The following is a 19541-nucleotide window of genomic DNA, read 5'->3' as shown; positions in this document are numbered from 1 at the left end:
CTTTATAGTTGTTATGTGATGTTAGTCCTTTTATTTTAAAAAATGTTCAAATGAACAATGATGCAGTATGAATGGTATACAATTAAAACATTTGATGCACAAGGTAAAAGGTTTAACTTATAATGATTGGAAATCACTTTTTGATGATAGGTGCAACTGCCAGAATAATCTTTGTCAGAAAAAATTGTCCCCCTTGTTATCTGTTGCTAATTTAAATTGACAACTTATCGTGCTTTAAATATATTAGCATTCTCATCACTGTTATTAGTTTACCCATCAAATAATTTAATATTGTTATTATTGTCATCTTATTGTCCCCTAAACCTATTTAAAAGACAAGAAAAACTAAAAGGACATATAATGTTGACAAAAAATATAGGGGCCAATAAAAAAAGGTTATAAAATTATAGCTGCTAATAGTTGTGATTTCCCCAAATTTTATAATCTCATTTGTTAAATTTTAAAATTTAAGTCATTAATTTTTTTTCATTCCCTAATCCCTCCATTCCATTCTCTTCAAACCAAACAAGCTAAATAAAGAGTTGGCACCTTAGTACATCCCACACACAGTAAAATGTACTTTTTGTTTATAAATCAAAATCCATTTTTCCCATTGCCTTTCTATCTTCTCCATTATTAAATCTCAACTTCAATTAAAATTTAATATTATATTATAAAATTTGCATGGCAACATTAAATAATAGATAAGTATTTTTAATTTAAATTGTTAAATTTTGGCCTGAAAATGGCCATAAGTTTAATAAAAAAAATATTTCACAAAAATGATTTTAATTTTTTTTATAATATATTGAATCTTAATTACTGAAGTTGAGAGGGAGAAAGGGCTGGCAAACGGAGGCGCCTCGAAAAGCGGTGGAAGGTGCTAGTTTGTAAGTTTCCAGTTTCCACATACAAAAAAAGTCCTAACTGTAAGGAACAAAAAAAAAAAAAGAAAGAAAGAAAGAAAAGCAAAAGTCATAATTGTAAGTTGTGACCGAAAATTAAGTTATAAATTACTACAATTAGCCCGTTTTTCTGAGCCCTTTGCCTCTTTGGTCTCCCGGTGCAAATCCAAACATTAGTTTCAGTCTCATACTCTCAGTTCAGTAGAAGTCGTCGCCCTCGGAGTGCGCCAAGTACGGTACCGATCATTCTCTGATACAACTTCCGTATATCGCCTAATTCTCTCATGCTTCACGATCTAAAACCCTAAAGCAGTAAGCATGGCAATGTCATTTGCATTCATCTGAATTTGTCTGATTCGTGAGTGCAGGAATGGCCAGAAGCCTAGGAGGATTTCTGGCGCTATTTTTGGCTCTTTCGATCTGCCAAGCTGCTACAAATTTTGAGCCGATCTCTGACTCTCACCGATCCGCTGCCCTAGAACTCTTCACTCCCATCGATGGATCGTTTTCTAGGTGACTACTGATTTATTGTTACCATTGTGGAGTGGCTACTCGTTGAACAACTTAGTACCCCATGATTTGTTGTAGAAGTCAATTTACATGCTTATCGCATGATATTTATGTTCCAGTTCGTCATATAGCGATTCATATTCGCGTTCAGAAATTATAATTTTGCCATGCTTTTATTTATTTATTTATTTTTATATCCGTTAAGGGGTTCCCTCAAATCGAGTCATAGCTAAAGTCACACATTCTCATTGAGTGATCAGTGAAGTCTGAAATCAGCCATATTATAATTAGTTTTTCTTGGATTTAATTTTAAGCCGCCGCATTGTTTTGTTCAAAATGCATCATTACCCTAATTTAAGCACATGTAGAATGTAGTGTTATGAAAAGATTGCTTTTGCTCTAAGACGCGTTACGTGTCTAATATAAAAAAACTCAATATTTGTCTCTAATGAATTTTCGAGTGACTCTATCCAAGTCAACTAAGTGTTGTCCTGTTGTATGTTATCAGCTTAGAAGATGCATACGAGGCCTTGAGAGTTTTTGAGATTCTTGCCATTGAAAATAAGCCAGATGTCAGCACAACCACTTGCCAGAAAGTATCAGAAAATCTTGGGTCATCATCTCCTCTGAAGAATTCGTTCTATGCCTTAAAAGTTAATAGCTTACTAAAATGTGGGGTCAATGAGGAGGTTTTCAAGGTATTTTATTCTAAAGGCATTATTCTGTTATTTGCAGCTTAAATTTTATCACCCAAAAGATCTACTGGTGTCTTCTAAGTCTCAAAGTTGATGCCAAAATTTATTGATCTTGTACAAGGATATTGCTTCTCAAATTAAGGCCACAATCAATGATGCGAGTACTTTGCTTGATTTATACTACTCAATAGGAAGTTTGATACTTATCAAGGTAATTTTCTGGACTTATGCTTGGTTTCCCAAACAGATTATGTTAGACTAGATGTGTTTTTACCAGAATTTATGGGAATATCTGATGCATATGTGAAGATTACAATCATGTTCCTGTCTGTTCATGACTTGAGCTCCATTTCCCTTTCACCCAATGTGTTTGCGTGCTCTTCATTGGTCTTTTAATCCTCATGGTTGTATTTAAGCTATCCTCAAGTACTGGTCTCTTTTGTGCACAATTTCTTCCACTCATGGATTATTAAATTGATATTACATTTCATTATAAATATAGTTGGTGCATCTCATCAAATCTTTGTCCTCCTTTCTTTGCAGGATCATGCTTCTAATGTTGATGTCCTTTTAGCTGATGCTGATGGAACTTTTCGTTCTATCAAGGTTTGTTCTCTTTTATTGTCATAATTTAGATGTTAGTTAGGTTTGCTTTTGGATACATGATATTGCCTCATATAATTTTAGCTGGCAGTCTCTGTATAAGAACCACAGCCCATTTTCAATGCGCTTCTTTTGCTGCACTTATAATTCTTTCTGTCCTTTGAATGCTTGGGCTTATTAATATCCTGCATTATTGACAGGCTTTGAGCCAAAGTGATGGAAGATGGCATTATGGCTCTAACAATCCAAACCCCAGTACCTATGCTGCTGGTAATGAATTAAATGATGATTTTTTTTTTAGTGTTAGCTTTGGGTTTCCTGGAAATATTATAATGACTACAATTGACCTTTATTGACAAATTGATCTTATCATTGGGCTGCAGGGTTAGCTCTTGAAGCACTTGCCGGAGTGGTCTCACTGGCATCTTCAGAAATTGATCACTCTAGGGTAAAATTTTGGATCTTTACAATATATTATTGTCTATTCTTCAATTTTGGAGGTATGAAAGTTTCATATGCCATTCTAGAAAATCATCTAAATAAAATAATGGTAATAAATAATACTCCCTCCTTTTCTATATATAAGAGAAACTGTCACTTAATGTTCTGTTTTTCTTTATAAGCAAAATTATATATCTCAATAAGCATTTATTACAATTTTCTTAAATTATCTCTCATAATTTCATTCACAAGAAATAATTAATGCAGTCTTATTCTGATTAAATGCATGGGTATTTTTAAATTTCAGACATAATTATTGTAGTTAATTGATGTTCTTAAATTGTGGGATACAATTATTTTCTCTTATATATAGAAACAGATAGAGTATCATATAGTGAAATTTTTTGGGGAAGCTTTTGAGGTTGTTTGTGCTTTGTTCAATTAAGTTTGTTTGCATTAAGTGCTTTCACTTGACCTTCTGAGGAATAATATATTGGCATCGATTCAGTATTGATGGAAGAATGCTTTCTAATGAAATATTGTTAGATTAGGGCAAATTGATTCAAATCAAGCAAAAGGAGCCTGAGGTCACAGTATCACTTACTACTCATTCCAGGGCTTTTAGTTCAACCCTAGACCATCATACCCAACTACAGAGGGGTCAGTTGGGTGGAAAATATTAGCAGGACAAAGTAGCTAAAAGTAACATAATAGGATGGTTGTTAGTGGTGATTTATCAACGGACCTGCATTTAACTGACAACTAATTTGTGTCAGGCAGTTATCTGAGCTGAACTTGCTTTTATTCTGGAACTTATGTTCTTATTTTAGCTACATATTGGCAGATCAATGCAGTGAAAAATGATATACTGAAGCTATTTGACAGGATTGAAAATTACGGTAAGTGTAGCTGTGCTTTAATCTCATTAATAGTATTATTTGTAAACTTAGAACTCTTCGGCTGGATAGCCACGGTCCTTTTATAATGGATTTCTATTGAAAATAGATAGATGGTGAATTTATGCTTATTTTAGAAAATTGTATGCTTGATTTAAGTATATTCACAGAAATTCATTTGAATTATAAAAATCTTACCATATTTTTGCATGTGGAGTTTCAATTTCAATTGATTTGATCGCCTTTATTAGTTGTCTGGGGAAAAATCATTTCAAGCTAGCATCAGTGTGTGCATTACATTCCTACTGTGTTTCGATTTTCTTGGCATCAATTGAAGACTCTGCACAACATGTATTCCAAGCCTGCCAAGTTTAATTTCTGACCGCTTTTTTCTGTTTTCTGGTCCTGCCTTTTCTCATACCTTATACTTTATTTTATTGGTCTTAAATGAACACCTGGTCTATTTTCAGATGATGGAACCTTTTATTTTGGTGAGAAGATAGTTGGTACTGGTGAACAACTGGGTTCCCTTTTCACAACTGCTTCAGTTGTTCGAGGGCTTACAGCATTTGCAGCTGCGACTTCTGGAAAAATAAATGCATGTGGAGTATAAGGGATAGCAATTTTTATTTATTATCTGCAAAAAATTTCTATTAATGCTTTATATTTGAATTTCCAGCTTCCAGAGAATAAAATTTTGGGTTTAGCAAAATTCTTCCTGGGTATAGGAATCCCAGAAGATGCAAAGGATTTCTTCAATCAAGTAGAGTCATTAGCTTTTCTAGAGAGCAACAGGCAAGTACTTTATCAGCAGCAATTATGATTTGCATCTCTGTGGTACTGTTTCCTTTTTTCCTTCTGAGCTTTCTTTCTTTCTGATATACTTGCCCTTTCATGAATTTTGAGCAAGTTGGATATCATGAATTATTTTGCTGCTGCAGGGTTTCCATCCCATTAATATTGTCACTTCCTGCAACAGTTTTCTCGCTGACCCAGAAGGACCAGCTTAAGGTATCTAACTTGGTCAAAATGATTAATAAATTTCTGGTTTTTTCTACAATTAAGTAGCTTGTGGTAATTAATCGTTCTATAATTTTTGTAGGAAGTTGGTGGCTTATGAATAGTGATAGGATAAGGATATAGCTTATATTGGGCCGTGTGTTTTGCTTGTTTGTACACATGTGTGACTCTTGTGTTAGCATTCTAGTTGGGATACAATGACCTGCTGCACTCTATAATTATAAAGAACATTTACAGCATCTGTTCTTCTACACACATTTGCGTTGGTCTCTTCATAATTTTAGATTTGCATCTGTGAATTGTGTATCACGGTTACTTCTCAAGTTTTCTTTTACTGTCGTGAAAGTAAGATGAGGTTTTTGTTTGTTTGTTTGTTTTAATAAAATTTATCAGGTTAGGGTAAATACAGTGCTTGGTGCTGCTGCTCCACCCCTAATGGTTAAACTTGTCCGAGCTTTTGGCACTGGGTCTAAAGGTTCAGCTGTTTTTGAGAGTAAGGTGGGTGATGACTAATTGACTATCTTGTGATATTCTTATCTCTGATTTGTTCAATATTCTGTTGTTTGAGTACACCTTTTGCATGTTTGCAGGAGCTCCAGTATGAACCATCAAGTGGACTTCATGTCTTGGATGTTTTCTCAGAGAATGTGGACACGGGAACTTATGTGTTTGTTTTTGAGGTATTCCTCTTTGTTTGATTGAATGATTTATCTTTTCCCCCTAGGGAATCAAATTGTGCTTTTAACTGCCTGTCCATGATATTAGAACATTTAAAACACGTCTTGTAGGTGGTCCTTGAAGATTCCAACAGAAGAAGTGATTATGCTACTGGGGGCCAAACTCATGTCCCAATATATGTCACTGGAGTTATTAAAGTTGGCGATGCTGAAATTGCAGTACTGGACAGTGATCTTGGAAGCATTGAAACCCAGAAAACGTATGTTTCCATGTTTGGTCTAAAATAGCCTATTTGATAATTGATGCGTGCATTATGTCCTCTTAATAAGAAAATTACTACTGTTTACTGGTTGATATGTGAGATGTATCTCATTGTATTATTTTTGAAGTTTGAATATGTCCATGAGTTCATATCTTGCTGCACTTCTTTCTATTCAGAATATTGTATCGCATATGGTTTTGACTTTGCATTTCCAATTCCTCTTTTTCTATTCAGGCTAGATTTAACCGGAAATGATGTAGTTTCACTATCAGCTAACCACCTGGCAAAGTTGCGTTTATCTTTTCAATTGACGACATCTCATGGTCATGCTTTTGAGCCTCAACAGGTTGTATTTGCCTTTTCAATGGACAAGCCTCACGGTCTTGCATTGATTTTTTTCCCCTTTACTCAATACTCACTTTGTTGAGGATTTTTTTGTTCTGCAGGTATTTCTCAAGTTGAGACATGAGACAAATGTTGAGCACATATTTGTGGTTGGAAGTACCGGCAAGACGTTTGAAATTGTTCTAGTTAAGTATTGATTATCACATAGGCTCTTAGTTATTGGCTCTTCATTTGGATTGATATAATTCGTCTAAGCATCATAGAATTCATATGATGCATTGTGTAGTTCGTCAATAATCACTGGGTGCAAACTCATATAATGTAGTGAAAAGAGTTGAAGTGCTAGTTTTCATATGTCGCACCTAAATATTACTGGTATAGATTGGTCTACTTTAGCTGCTTTGAGAGATGGCTACGATAGGGGTAGGCACATTTTTGTTTTACCTGTGTTTCTCTTAATTAAATACTGTAAAGTTCAATTCTCATCGACCAATATTATTGTTCCTGTCTTGCTAACATTTGATCATTTTTGCATGTAGGACTTTCTTGGTTTGGTGGAGAAATTTTATTATCTCTCAGGCAGATATGACATTGAGCTGACAGTTGGAGATGCTGTCATGGTAGCTTGCTCTTCCATGTCTTTACTTAATTTCCCCTCTTTCTCCTACATCACTAGTATTCTTAGGAAAAAAATTAATTTGATCTTTCAGGAAAACTCTTTCCTGCGACCTCTTGGCCATATTGAATTAGATCTTCCAGTAGCTCCTGGGAAGGCAGCCCGTCCTCCTCCACCACCAGTGGATCCTTGCACAAGATATGGTCCCAAAGCAGAGATCACTCACTTATTTAGGGCTCCTGAAAAGCAGCCGCCCCAAAATTTGTCGCTCACTTTCTTGAGTTTGACCCTTCTGCCTTTTGTTGGCTTTTTGGTTGGGGTAAGTCTTGTCAACATTCTCAAAGCTGCTACAGTGCACATAGTTTTATTGAACTTTGACTTGTGTGAAGGTAACATTTTGACTTTTAAAATAAACAATGAATCTCTGAAAATTTTAAATCTCTGTATATAACCCCTTGTTAGCTCATTATTTCACTTATAAAAGCACAACACAGTAAAGGTTATTTTACACGACCTTAATTGGTATCTCAATGGTTCGATAACCAGTTCAATCGTAGAAACATTTAAAAGTTTTATGGATGCAGATAAATGCTTATTGGAACCGCTTCCTATGAAAACATAATCTGTTTAGATTCTTGATTCAAGATTTCATTTCGATGCAGTGATATTCAGAAAAAGATGTTTAAAACTTCCAGGATTTCTAGAGTTATCTGCATGAAGTTGGGCTTCCAATCGGGACTTTGTCTAACGGCTTTAACATTTTAAGTCGTTTATTGTCAATTTAAAGACATGGGATTATATGCTTCCTATGTTGGCATATGTCTTCTGATTCTTATGCATAGAAATTTGCGAGATTGGGGGATTGTCTGGTCACCATCGGTGTCGAATGTTCTTGCAACATTGAAGAACTTGTATTATCTTTCTTTTGGTTTGGTTAATCTTCTGCATGGTGTTTGACATTATATCTTTCTCTTCAATATAATGTGCAGCTATTACGCTTAGGAGTGAACCTAAAGAATTTCCCTTCAGCAACAGTACCTGCTACATATGCCATCCTCTTCCATGCTGGCATTGCTGCAGTTCTGTTGCTTTATTTACTTTTCTGGTTAAAGGTATGCCCTCCCTGCTTTCATGAAAATTAGTGCGGATCCATTGAACACACGAGAGTCAATTTCTTTTTAGGCGGCAATGAAGGAGGGCGTTTCATTGTCAACGAGAATATTATATCGTGTGAATATAATTACGTAATATAACATGCTTGATCGGCATGAGTGATGATCCTGATCTATAATTCGATTTGTTGGAATGCTATTTTTTCATCTAGGTTTTTTCTGGCAACTAAGTCAAACAGTTCTATTTACTTACCAACGCTTGGAAGTTATTGTTTATTTACATTTTTGTTAATGTGCAGCTGGACCTGTTCACGACGCTGAAAACAGTTGGTGTTTTAGGGGCCTTTTTGGTGTTTGTGGGACATGGAATTTTATCCCATCTGGCTTCTTCATCAGCCAAGTTGAAGTCTGCCTGAGTAATGGGAAGAATGTCTATTTATACAGAAATGACACGAGTATCTGATTATTTTTCGTTGAAGGAAATTGTACCGATTCAATTTTGTAGGATCTATATTAAACTAGGCAACTTTAGAGTTCAATCGTTACACTGCTCATTCATTTTTTTATTTAAAAATAATATTAGTTATAGCAAAAATCCATTTAATTGATTGGTAAAAATTAACTATTTAATATATCTAACCTACTCATTCAATTGGTATAATTTGGACTTTCAAGTTTTTTTTATACCGACATATTTTTATTTTATTTTCTACGTTCTTTGTAACATCAAAAATTTCAAATCATTTCGTTTTGAATTTTCTCACTACACGTGTTTTAAGTTAATGAAAATTTAATGAGGAAATTAATCATTTAGTTTTTATAGTTTTGATTTAGTTGTAAATGGGTCCTTAAACTTTAATTTGTTATAACAAAATGTTGTAAATTAGTTCTTGAATTTTACTTTTTATAATTTAACTTTTGAAGTTTTAACTTCTTAAATATTGATTTTTATATTTTAAAAAATAAAATTATAATAATTAAATTTTTTTAATCTTTATAAATATAACAAGTTTAAAATATTTTTAATCTTTATAATTTTACTTTTTAAAATATAAGGATTAATATTTAAGAGTTGAAATTTTAAGGATTAAAATGCAAGAGGTAAAATTTGAAAATTAATTTATAATTGAGTCAAAATTTTAGGGATTAAATTATAAGGAGTTAAAATTGAAGAATAGAATTATAACTAATTTAAAATTATGAGGATCAAACGGTTAATTTTTTTTAAATTTAATCATACAATTTGAAATAGCTTTTAATTATTAATAGCTCTTTTGGTTCCTATTTACAGGTCAACTTCTTGAAACTTTCATACTTTTTACGTTTCTAGTTACAATTGTAACTTGGCCGTCATTTTAAAATCTGTGAAGCAATTGATCTTTTTTCAAAAGTGACAGAATTTATTTGTGCTAGAATTTATTGCATTTTCACAGGCACTAGATATCTTGGGTTTGCTCCTATTGAATTGTGAATACTTAATGGGGTCCAAACAAATTAGGATCAAAACATAACAAACACTATATGAATGGATGCCTTGTTATACTGTTATAGTTTTAAAACTCAAACTTAAAACTTTCAATTAAAAAGGAAGAATTCTTACTAGTTGATCCAACTACTTGTGTGTGTGTGTGTGTGTGTGTAAAAGGAGTAATTTTAAAAATATTAACTAACTTTAATTTATTCTTTTATTTTGTGTAAATTTATTAAAGATGATTTTATTAATATGAGTAAATAGGGTATAAAGTAATTACTAATTTGTGTAAATTAGAGGCATGTTGATAGCAAAAAATATTACTTACTTTGGGAGAGAGAGATTCCCTATTATAAGTGAAGTCTACTTACACTTACCCAAAAAAAAAAAAATCCAAAATTTGGGAAAACAAAATGGAATTTGTTAAGTCTAATAGAAAGCAAGATACTGAAAAGCGCAAGTAGCAAGTCGTCATACACATTTTTATAATTTTTGAAAGCTAGAATATGCAGATTGTAGTGTTCATGTCCTTGCTCTCGCAAGTTATCCCCTTGAAAGTTCATCAGGCACAGAATTGGAGACAACGGAAACCACCCCCCCCCCCAAAAAAAAACAAAAAAAAAAAGAAAAGAAAAGAAAAGTGATGCTTGCAAGCACATAATATAATAGCGCCAATCTTACACCAAGAACTATTCACATTGTTCCTGTATTCCTGTTCATGAGAGTTTGTTAAGTTCCATCATTAAAATATTGTAACCAAAAACATAAAGGCAGCCCTATTCGCATATCAAAACCGTAAGCTACAGTTTTCAAACATGCCCAATCTCCTGTGACCTGCAGGTCTGCATCCTTTCAATGCAGAAAAGTAGAAAAATAGGACCTTAATAGCAAGTAATCTGTTCAAAATAAATTAATACATTATGCTACCTCAGTCCTCAAAATCCTACAGACTTGTCAAGAACTTGAATTTTCAAGAGTCCCTGACTACTATAAATTCAAACAAAATGATTCGGATGAGCTTTCACTGTGACTTACGCCTATAGTGAAGAGATCATAGAAACATGCAAAAGAACGCTCCAAGCTTAGAAAGAGTGATAATGGATAATTTTGCACTACATTTTAACCATCCAGCACCTGATATTTCGAAGGTTTACATGTCACTGGCAGAAGTCTACTTTTTGGAATACGTCACACGGCAACCCGGACGCTTTCACTTGTTAGCCACATCTTCTTCTGAATAATAAACACTGTATTATCATCACCTTGTCCTGCATCAGACATGGCCACTGCATCCCAGTGTAATGCCGGCAAGTAGTTCTTTACATACTCGACTACTGATGGCTTATCATGGATGATGACAAAACCCTTTGGCCGGAGAATTCTGTCCATCTCAATCAGTAAATCCTCGGGACTGCATTCCTTTTCAATGATATCAGAAAATATGGTCCAAGCGTGGAGTAGATCATATGTTCGAGGGTAGGTTGAAAAGGCTTCACACCTGTCACGTTTATAACCAAGAATATCATTATTAGATGCAATTTGGCGAGCGAAGTCCTCTGCAAAAGCCACAGGGAAGGTTTTATGCTAAAAATTTTGAAAATTTGATCCATAATGTAATCAAACACATGGCACGGGGCTACTGTGTCTGTGCGCACAAGGAAAAACAATACTATCACCCCACGGATTATGCAATGGTGAGAATGATAACTGACATCACATGAGGATACTGCGGTTAATCAGTATCTTGCTATTCAGGTTCACCATTTCCTTCAGGCGGGATAATCATAAACTAAAACAGCAAATTTAAGAGTAATAGCCATTCCCTTATATAACTAGTCAAAATCACTCTTCCAGGTAAGATATGAACCCTACCAATTGTGAACAGTTCCTAACAGTCCTCTGTCATATATTATCTTCAAAGTGTTTGGCCCATTTTCCGGCACCACGTTCATAACCCAGACATCTTTGTCCTTCAAAGCAGCCGCAAATGAACCCATATTTGCCTTCATGTCCATCACGTTCCTAAAAGTGTCAGGCTTAATTTTTCTGGCTAACAGAGTCCAATAAGTGTCAACTCGTTGTTGCCATACTTCCTGCATAAAATTAGTTGCCATTATTCCAAAAACTAGTAAACATACCTTTGCTTAATGAAATATATTACAAAGTTTTCAACAAATCTAACCGATATAAAGAATTCTTTTCCAAGAGGCACTTTCTGAGAGAAAATGAGCTCAAATGCACAATTTTTATGGCTTCACTATACAATTCTCCAAGAGTTTATGGCTTTCACAATTAAATTTCACATGATCGGGTCTATTAAAAAAGTTAAACATGTCATATTTTTATTGAAGAAATTATACCAAAGATATAAAGAAATGTACTCAAGTCTAATACATACAAATGTAAGCCAAAATGAACAAATACAAGACATTTGAGTGGTAGGTCGGCTTGTGATCAGTTCATCATCAAATGTAGTCAAATGAAGAACCTATGGGCTCGGCTATTTTGGTTCAAATTTTCAGTCAGCTAATGCAGAGTTTCCAGCAGATTCTTTTTCACCCGTTTGTTCTATTTTCTATTTTACTTCAGTTTTTACAGTTCAGAACTTGTTCCTAGGCCCTTCTGATGAATGAAAGGATGCACATATCAGGAGTGGTGAAACTGAAAAACTGGTATAGAAATTAAATCACCGTGTCTTTCTCAAACATTTCAGCAGAATAATCAAAATCAGCAAGACGAGGAGGTGGTGTAGTCAATCGTGCAGGCCAAGGAGCCAAACCACTTCCTTTTGCTCTATGCATCTCTGTAGACACCAGCAAAGTATGCAGTTAGTGCATTTTGCAAAAGCAAAGCATGAACTAATGCTAGAAACTGCTAATTGTCCAGAAGATATTAATCCACAAGTAAATATAGATAATGTATCGTCAGAAAATGTGAAAAGTATATTAATTAACAAAAAGTAACTGATCAACAAAGCCACTCTTAATTGTCTCAAAAAATTTTATCAGTGGCTTATGTCATTAGAGGTCAAAAACTGTATTGAATGAGGAAGGTGTTACTCACTATCAGTGTAAGGCGTGATGCAAGCTTCCATTTTCACTCCCCAGACAACATCAGGATCGTCATCAGGTTTGCAGAGTGGAGGTTGGGTACCTGGCTCTCTTCTTCGGTAGCAATCATTTGTCAGAGGCTTGACCCATATAACAGTCTGATTCCTTTTAGCAGCTATTTTCCAACACATCCTTTCTATTAGAGCACTCATTTCTCTCCATATCCTTCGATCCTCTTCATCCTGTGCATATGCTTCAGGAGATGAATATGCAAAATAACCTCCTGGCCTGAGTAACCTATCCACCTCAAGAAGAAGGATGCCATCTCTTTGGAGCCAGTCAATTCTACAACGAGAACAATGAGCAAGATCAAATGATCTACTAGGGTAAGGGAGTCTTTTTGTCCCCAAGACACCAAGATATGCTGGAATGCCTCTCTCTAAAGCAAACTGGATTTGGTTCTCATGAACATCATTGGGTGCTAATGACATTGCTATTACATTAGAGGAAAGTAGATATCCTCCAAAGCTTGCAACTCCACAGCCAACATCAAGAACACTCCGCAATCTTCCTCCATTGTTTATGTTACTGTTTGGAAAGTTAAGCATCTGTACATTCATGAGGATGATGTTAGTATACCACCAGTCATGAAAGAACTTATGTTTCAGTAGTATTCTATTCACAAACTATAATGGGGTAGTTGCCATACATTTGCCATAGATGCAATGTATTTATCAGCACCATAATGGAAGTGCGTTCCTCCACCAGGAAAAACTATCTTTTCTCCTTTTACAACCATCCATCTCTGATCAGATTTTTCTGTTGCAAGGTGGGTATGGGGTATATTAGCTTTCCATACCTGATCTCTGCTTTTGGGCCACTTGATTGGAATCTATTTTTACAGCATAAGAAATGAGAGATTAAGCCCAGAAAGTCCTCACTAGCATCTAACAAGCAAAGACTAGAAAGTCACCTTGTACCCTGGGGGAGGAGGAATCAAGCAATTATAACGCCTCTCGGGCATTGGGCAGTGTCGTTCATAATGCTCCATCAAAGACAAATCAAGTTTCAACCTTGTCTGGTATATTAGGTTTCTGTCTAGACAGGGAATCAGCTCTGAAAGACGATCATCACATACCTTAAAAAAGTAATCGGAAATAAAAGATGACTTGATTATTTCATCACAGAAACTAATATTTAACGTTAGCAGAGGGAGGAAATCAGTTCAATTCTAGGATAACTCACTGGAATTGTCTTCAGCATTGGACCATATGCTGCAATCGATTTGGAGGAAGATTCATCGGCATCTTCATCCCCTCCCCAACCAAAATGTTTTAAAGATTTACTACCGTACTCAAGAGGAGATGAACCACGATTTCGAAAACACAAGTAAAAGAAAGCACAAACAATGACCAAAACTAACACCGTGGCCAACTTCTTTCTCGGGCTTCCATCTGCTCTGTTTCGATTCATTCTTGCCACTGCAAATAAATCACCTTTCTATTATGATTCCAGCAGGTAGAAGATCAAATTGAAAATTTTCACAAGGCAAGCAATTGCTTGATCGAAACCCAACAAAAGATTTTCTCACCGCACTCACTGATTCAAAGTCCCCCAGAATGCCCTTAATTTAAAGGCGCGGACTTAATATTTCATATTCCATTTAGCATCTACGCAAAGCAGGTGAGAATCACAAAACGAAAAACTGCACAAAAAGTCGAAATCAAAATCAATGGAACATCACATGCATTGTAACAATTAGCATAAATGCATTAGCTCTTCGTGGGACCAGCTCCGAGAAAGGAAAAATTACTGTTCGATCAAATAAATCATAAACAAAAATAAATAAATAACGCCTTAAAAAAACGATGGGATAAAGATAGTGGGATTACGGTATCAAAAGCAATATAGGAATTTCGAGTAGGAACAGTAAGAGATGTGAGCTTCGAAGAATAGCACATTCAAATAAATTATGGCAAGAACATGAGTTAAGATATTCCCACTCCGAAGATGGACCAATTCAACTGGATTACTAACAAAGAGTGAACGACTTCGAATTCCGTAGCAGAAGTGCAAATGAAGCGAAAGAGCAACTGGGTAAGTGGGGACGGAATTGGAAAAAGCGTAAAGGCTACAAAAAACCGAGTCACCGACAGCAGTTGCCAGCTACTCACATGAATATGATTCCCGGATCTGGATAGCTGCAAGAGACTGACAATACTCATAACACAGAAAGACAGAATTCACGAAATTTACCCCCACGCGGGGAAAAAATGTAGTAATAGTTGGGTCCCGGGAAAAAAAAAAAAAGGTACCAAGTAGTACAGTCTTCACCATCAACGTAAAGCCAAGACATAATAATTACATCATTTTGCAAACAGCTGTGAAATCAGATCCGAGCCGTGTTCTTCGTGAATTATAGGATGAAGGTGAAATGGAATGATAGATCTAGGGGTTTTTTCATTTTTGTCCCCCATAGAAAAGGACACGAGTCCGAGCTCGAAGGGGAAAATAGAAAAGACATACATACCTTGTGCAAGAACTTCGCCTTGAGGGGAAAGAGACGGTGAGTATGTGAAGAAAAACATCCAAAATTGTAACAAATGGGATCTATAATTGAGATCCAGTGCTAATTATTAATTAATTTATTGTGTGTTAGAGGCTGGAACAGGCAAGAACTGAGAACTAAAGTCTAAGAACTGAGAACGCGAGAAATAATTTAAAATAAAGAAAATATCTTTAAGCATCGCTAAAAATATTTAATATCAGTCAAAAATGAAAAGATTTTATAGATAAAGAAACTGATTTAAAAATAATTTTAAATAAAAAATATTATAATACTTCTATTTTTTAATTAATGAATAATTATTCATATTTAATAAGAGATCATTCACTAATTAATAAATTTAAAAATATGAAAAAACTTGACAATAAGAATTAAGAAGGGACAAGTTTAGATTATATTTTAATAAGTACTCATTCCATAATTAACAAATACTCCTACTCACTAACATTTAATAAGAGGTCATTAAATTTAAAGGAATTTGGTTGTGGTAACGGATAAGTATCTATATGTAATAATTAAATATTTGTTAATTAACAAATGTCCATTTATATTTAACAAAAATTTATTTTTAATTGATATATTTAAGAATATGAAAGAGTTTGATTATAAAAAAAGGTAGATGTAAATTATGTTTTATCAAGTAATTATTTATTAGTTAATAAATACACATTTATATTTAATAAAAAGCAATTCCCTAATTGACAAATTAAAAAAAAGGATATTATAATTTTTTTTTATCTAAAATTAATTTTAAATTAGTTCCCTAATCTTGCAGTAATATCTCAAAATTTTTTTATCCTTATTTACTAGTATTAAATATTTTTGATAATTCTTGAATGATATTTTCCCATTAAAAAAGGGCAAGCAGTGGAGAAAGCTAGCGTTCATGAGAGGCACATGAGTGATGTTTTTATCTATTTATTTTGTTGGTCACTCTTGTTGCTTAAAAATATAAAACATTTTTTTAAATGTTGGATATTCAAAAAATATAAAATATTTTTAATTTTTTAAGATATAATCATTATGCTTTTTTTCTAAAAACACCCCCATTGAATAGATTACTTTATTTTTAGGATGAAACACTCTATTAAATAAAGGTAAATATAAAAAGATAGGATTATTTTAAAGATAATTAACTACTTTATTAGGAATGAAATTCGATTAAAAATATTTTATATTTTTGAACGAAAGGAATATATTCCAGCCCACCGCCAATGATTAATCTCTTTCGAGTGGTAAAGTCTATAGAATAAAAGTTTTTTTCAAATATCATTAGCGATTGAACTCCTAATAATATAAGGTCAAAAATAGGGTTAATGAGCACCATATATCATAAACTTTTAAAATATATAAAATAAACCTTAAATTTTTAAATTTGTAGCAAAATGAACTTTTATTATTAAATTTTTAAATGTCGTTACTGTTCATGCATTACTGTTTATCGTGAGCCCCAATTGATGATGATTTGTCATTGTCAATTAGCGTCACAAACTGTAAATTATTATGTTTATAGTATTCTGAACTTAAAAATTTTAAGCAAATTATCGTTGCTATTTATATATAGAAGGTTATGTAGACCAAATTAACCTCAACATGGTTCACCATTATGAATACATCATTAGCTGTGATGAATGACCTATAATTTTGTGAAATGATTTTTTGCCCTTTTTGCAATATTTTTTAAATAATTGATATCTCATATTTCTGTATACCCTATAACTCTAATTTAATATTATTTTGAATAATTTTTATTTATTTAATAATCAAAACTTGGGATTCCATTTAAAAATAAGTTTGAATATTAGATACTATTAATTAATTAATTAATTAATTTTTGTTTTAAATTTATTGATAAAATTATCGACTTTTGCATTCATTGCCTGTAAAATCCTATAATATTCAAACTTCTTTTCAAATGAAATCTTAAATTTTTACTATTAAATAAATAAACGTTATTCAAAATAAAATTAAATTAGAGTTATAGAGTATACAAAAGCATAAAATACAAATCATTTGAAAAATATTGTAAAAAGGGGCAAAAAATATTATTTCACAAAATTATGAAATGATGCATTCACCATGACAAACTACGTTGGGGTTAATTTGGTTTATATAATAGCTAACATTCTATATATAAATGGTGTGGGTAATTTATTTAAAATTTTAAAGTTTAAGATTCAAAATGTTACTAATATAATAATTTAGAGTTTATGATGCTAATTAATAATGACACATCAGTATCAACTAAAGCCCATGATAAATAGTTTAAAGTTGCATAAAATTTGTATTCTAGAATTAATATCCTTTTAACTTTTGTGCGGCTAGACATGACCCATGTTTAGCCCAGCCTTTCAGGACCAGGGGAACCTTAGCTCACAATCTCGAGTGAGAAATGACATAGATCATTGAGCCGCCTCAAGCTCACCCGTACATAATACAAATTTTTTTATAAATTTAAGGATTAGGAGTTTTAATTTCTTGCCCTGTATAATAAGAAAAGGATTTATGCGTATATAGTTTCTTTCCTTGATTTCAGGGCAATATTTCTGGCCATATTCAAGTATAAAAATATTTTTTTGCCATGATCTAAAAAATATTTGAAGAATGCTACAACAATAATAAAATTTATTTCACTATGTGGGGCTGACAATAGGAATTGTACGATATTGTTGTGATATATCATATACTAGGCTTTCAAAAACATTTTAGTTAAGAGATTTTGGCCAATAACTTTTAAAAGTATACTATTTGGCCTTCCCATATGCCTCTTAACATAGTTCAAAGTTATTTAGTATGCTTTTTTTATTGGTGTCTCTTACATTCTTCTTTATTTATGCTCAAATTATCTTTAAATAATTTTTACTATTTTTTCTTTAATAGGTGCTATGCCCATTTGTTGACGTGTGTGCTTATTTTTAATTCTATCTTTACATACATATCTAGACGAATCTATCTTCAGTGCTTATCACCCTAATAAGCATTGTAATTGAATCTCCAGAATTAAAAAATTAATTTAATATTTTTATTTTATATTTTTTAAATCAAAATTATAAAAAAGTTTTAAAAATCTTTTCATGACTAGTCAGGTCTGTATTTAATTTGGAGGGTTTAATTTAATATTAAAATTTTTATATTTTTTATACATTGAGTATCCAAATGTATTGTGTATAATTTAAATTTAAAATTTTTAATTTGTAATTTTTTAAAAAAGTTGTAGTTAAAGTGTTATATATTTGTTTTTAAATATTGTATTTATAAAAAAATCAAAACTTTAAATTTGGACCTTGTAGATAAAAATTTAATACTAAATATAAACTGTCCAGAGTATTTGTAGATAGTGAATTTATAAAAATTGAATATTAAATTAAAACACCCATGTTAAATAAGTACTATCCATATTGATGATGAACACATTTATAAAATAATTATAATTTTTTATTTTAATAAATATAAAATTGAAATTTAAAAAAGCTGGGCCATTTAGATTTTTTTGCTATCTCATGAGCACCTCAATGCTCAGCACTTGTTGAGCATTGAAGATAAACCTATATCCACACATTTATCCCAATATTCTCATATTTATTGTTCTAATTTTATGCTCTTGCTATTCGTTTAAAGCCCAACATTCATTGATACATAACATAGCTAGTTTTATAGCAATTTAATAAAACTTCACTTTAAATTTATTATGTACTTTGTGGTAGCAAATAGCTCTTTTGACCCTTCTCCAATTGAACCACCCAATATCCTATGTGCAATATCCCCTTCAATTTTCCTGTTGTGTTGAACAATAGTCTCCAAATATTTAAACTATTTCACTTGAAATATGATATAATCTTTTAAGTTCACTTTCAAATTACCATTGACTGACTTCTTATTAAAATTATAATGCAAATATTTTATTTTACTCTTACTCAGACAAAAACTTTTTGACTCCAATATCCTCCCCCATAATTTAAGTTCGCAGTTAATCCATTCTTTTGTCTCTGTAATAAGAACTATATTATCTGCAAAAATTATGCATTTGAAGATTTCTTCTTAAACATGTCCAATCAAAACATTTAAAATCAGGTCAAACAAGTAAAAATTTAAAGATTACCCTTGAAGCAGTCCAATTTTTATAAAAAAGTTCCTTGTTTCACTACTAGACATTTTTATATTAATTATTTCTCTCTTATACATATTTTGTATAACTTTAGTATAGACAACTCAAACTCCCTTTTTTCCAAGACCATCCAAAATACTTCTCCTAATTCATGGTCATGAATGTTTTCTAAATCAATAAAAACTATATAAATTTTTACCTTTATATCCATCATTAGTAGATGAATTGCTTTTGTAGCCTCCCTAGCCAAAATGATTCTAAAAAAT

General features: G+C 32.6%; 2 protein-coding genes across 13 annotated transcripts; one reads left to right on the top strand and one right to left on the bottom strand.

Annotated features, from left to right (window-relative positions):
- Positions 1-978: 978 nt before the first annotated feature.
- LOC129318822 (dolichyl-diphosphooligosaccharide--protein glycosyltransferase subunit 2-like) lies at positions 979-8687 on the top strand. Of its 2 annotated transcripts, none has more exons than XM_054964763.1 (20): positions 979-1136; positions 1274-1418; positions 1924-2113; positions 2232-2321; positions 2654-2716; positions 2914-2983; positions 3097-3161; positions 3999-4053; positions 4521-4648; positions 4730-4845; positions 4992-5061; positions 5464-5568; positions 5661-5750; positions 5859-6007; positions 6245-6356; positions 6457-6540; positions 6895-6975; positions 7066-7290; positions 7961-8083; positions 8383-8687. In XM_054964763.1, exons 2-20 carry the CDS (start codon positions 1276-1278, stop codon positions 8497-8499), a joined length of 2076 nt encoding a protein of 691 aa, XP_054820738.1. In that variant the 5' UTR covers positions 979-1136; positions 1274-1275; the 3' UTR covers positions 8500-8687. The 2 variants fall into 2 exon arrangements, with proteins under 2 accessions (XP_054820738.1, XP_054820111.1); XM_054964136.1 differs by having other exon boundaries at positions 999-1141.
- Positions 8688-10420: 1733 nt separating this feature from the next.
- LOC129289581 (probable methyltransferase PMT3) lies at positions 10421-15273 on the bottom strand. 11 transcript variants are annotated; one of them, XM_054926416.1, is made up of 9 exons: positions 15135-15273; positions 14196-14309; positions 13850-14085; positions 13578-13742; positions 13314-13496; positions 12618-13212; positions 12245-12357; positions 11427-11647; positions 10421-11052 (listed from the first exon to the last, which is right to left on the bottom strand). In XM_054926416.1, exons 3-9 carry the CDS (start codon positions 14075-14077, stop codon positions 10743-10745), a joined length of 1815 nt encoding a protein of 604 aa, XP_054782391.1. In that variant the 5' UTR covers positions 14078-14085; positions 14196-14309; positions 15135-15273; the 3' UTR covers positions 10421-10742. The 11 variants fall into 11 exon arrangements, with proteins under 11 accessions (XP_054782391.1, XP_054782357.1, XP_054782414.1 ...); XM_054926382.1 differs by having other exon boundaries at positions 14205-14309; XM_054926439.1 differs by lacking the exon at positions 15135-15273 and adding an exon at positions 14970-15102.
- Between the last annotated feature and the right edge of the window lie 4268 nt (positions 15274-19541).

This window comes from Prosopis cineraria, unplaced genomic scaffold, assembly GCF_029017545.1.
Source record: "Prosopis cineraria cultivar Desert tree isolate PC_DT_omini unplaced genomic scaffold, ASM2901754v1 PC1, whole genome shotgun sequence".
NCBI classification, from domain to species: Eukaryota; Viridiplantae; Streptophyta; class Magnoliopsida; order Fabales; family Fabaceae; genus Prosopis; species Prosopis cineraria.
Note: the sequence above shows the minus strand (reverse complement) of the source record. Positions and strands in the feature narration are given on the sequence as shown.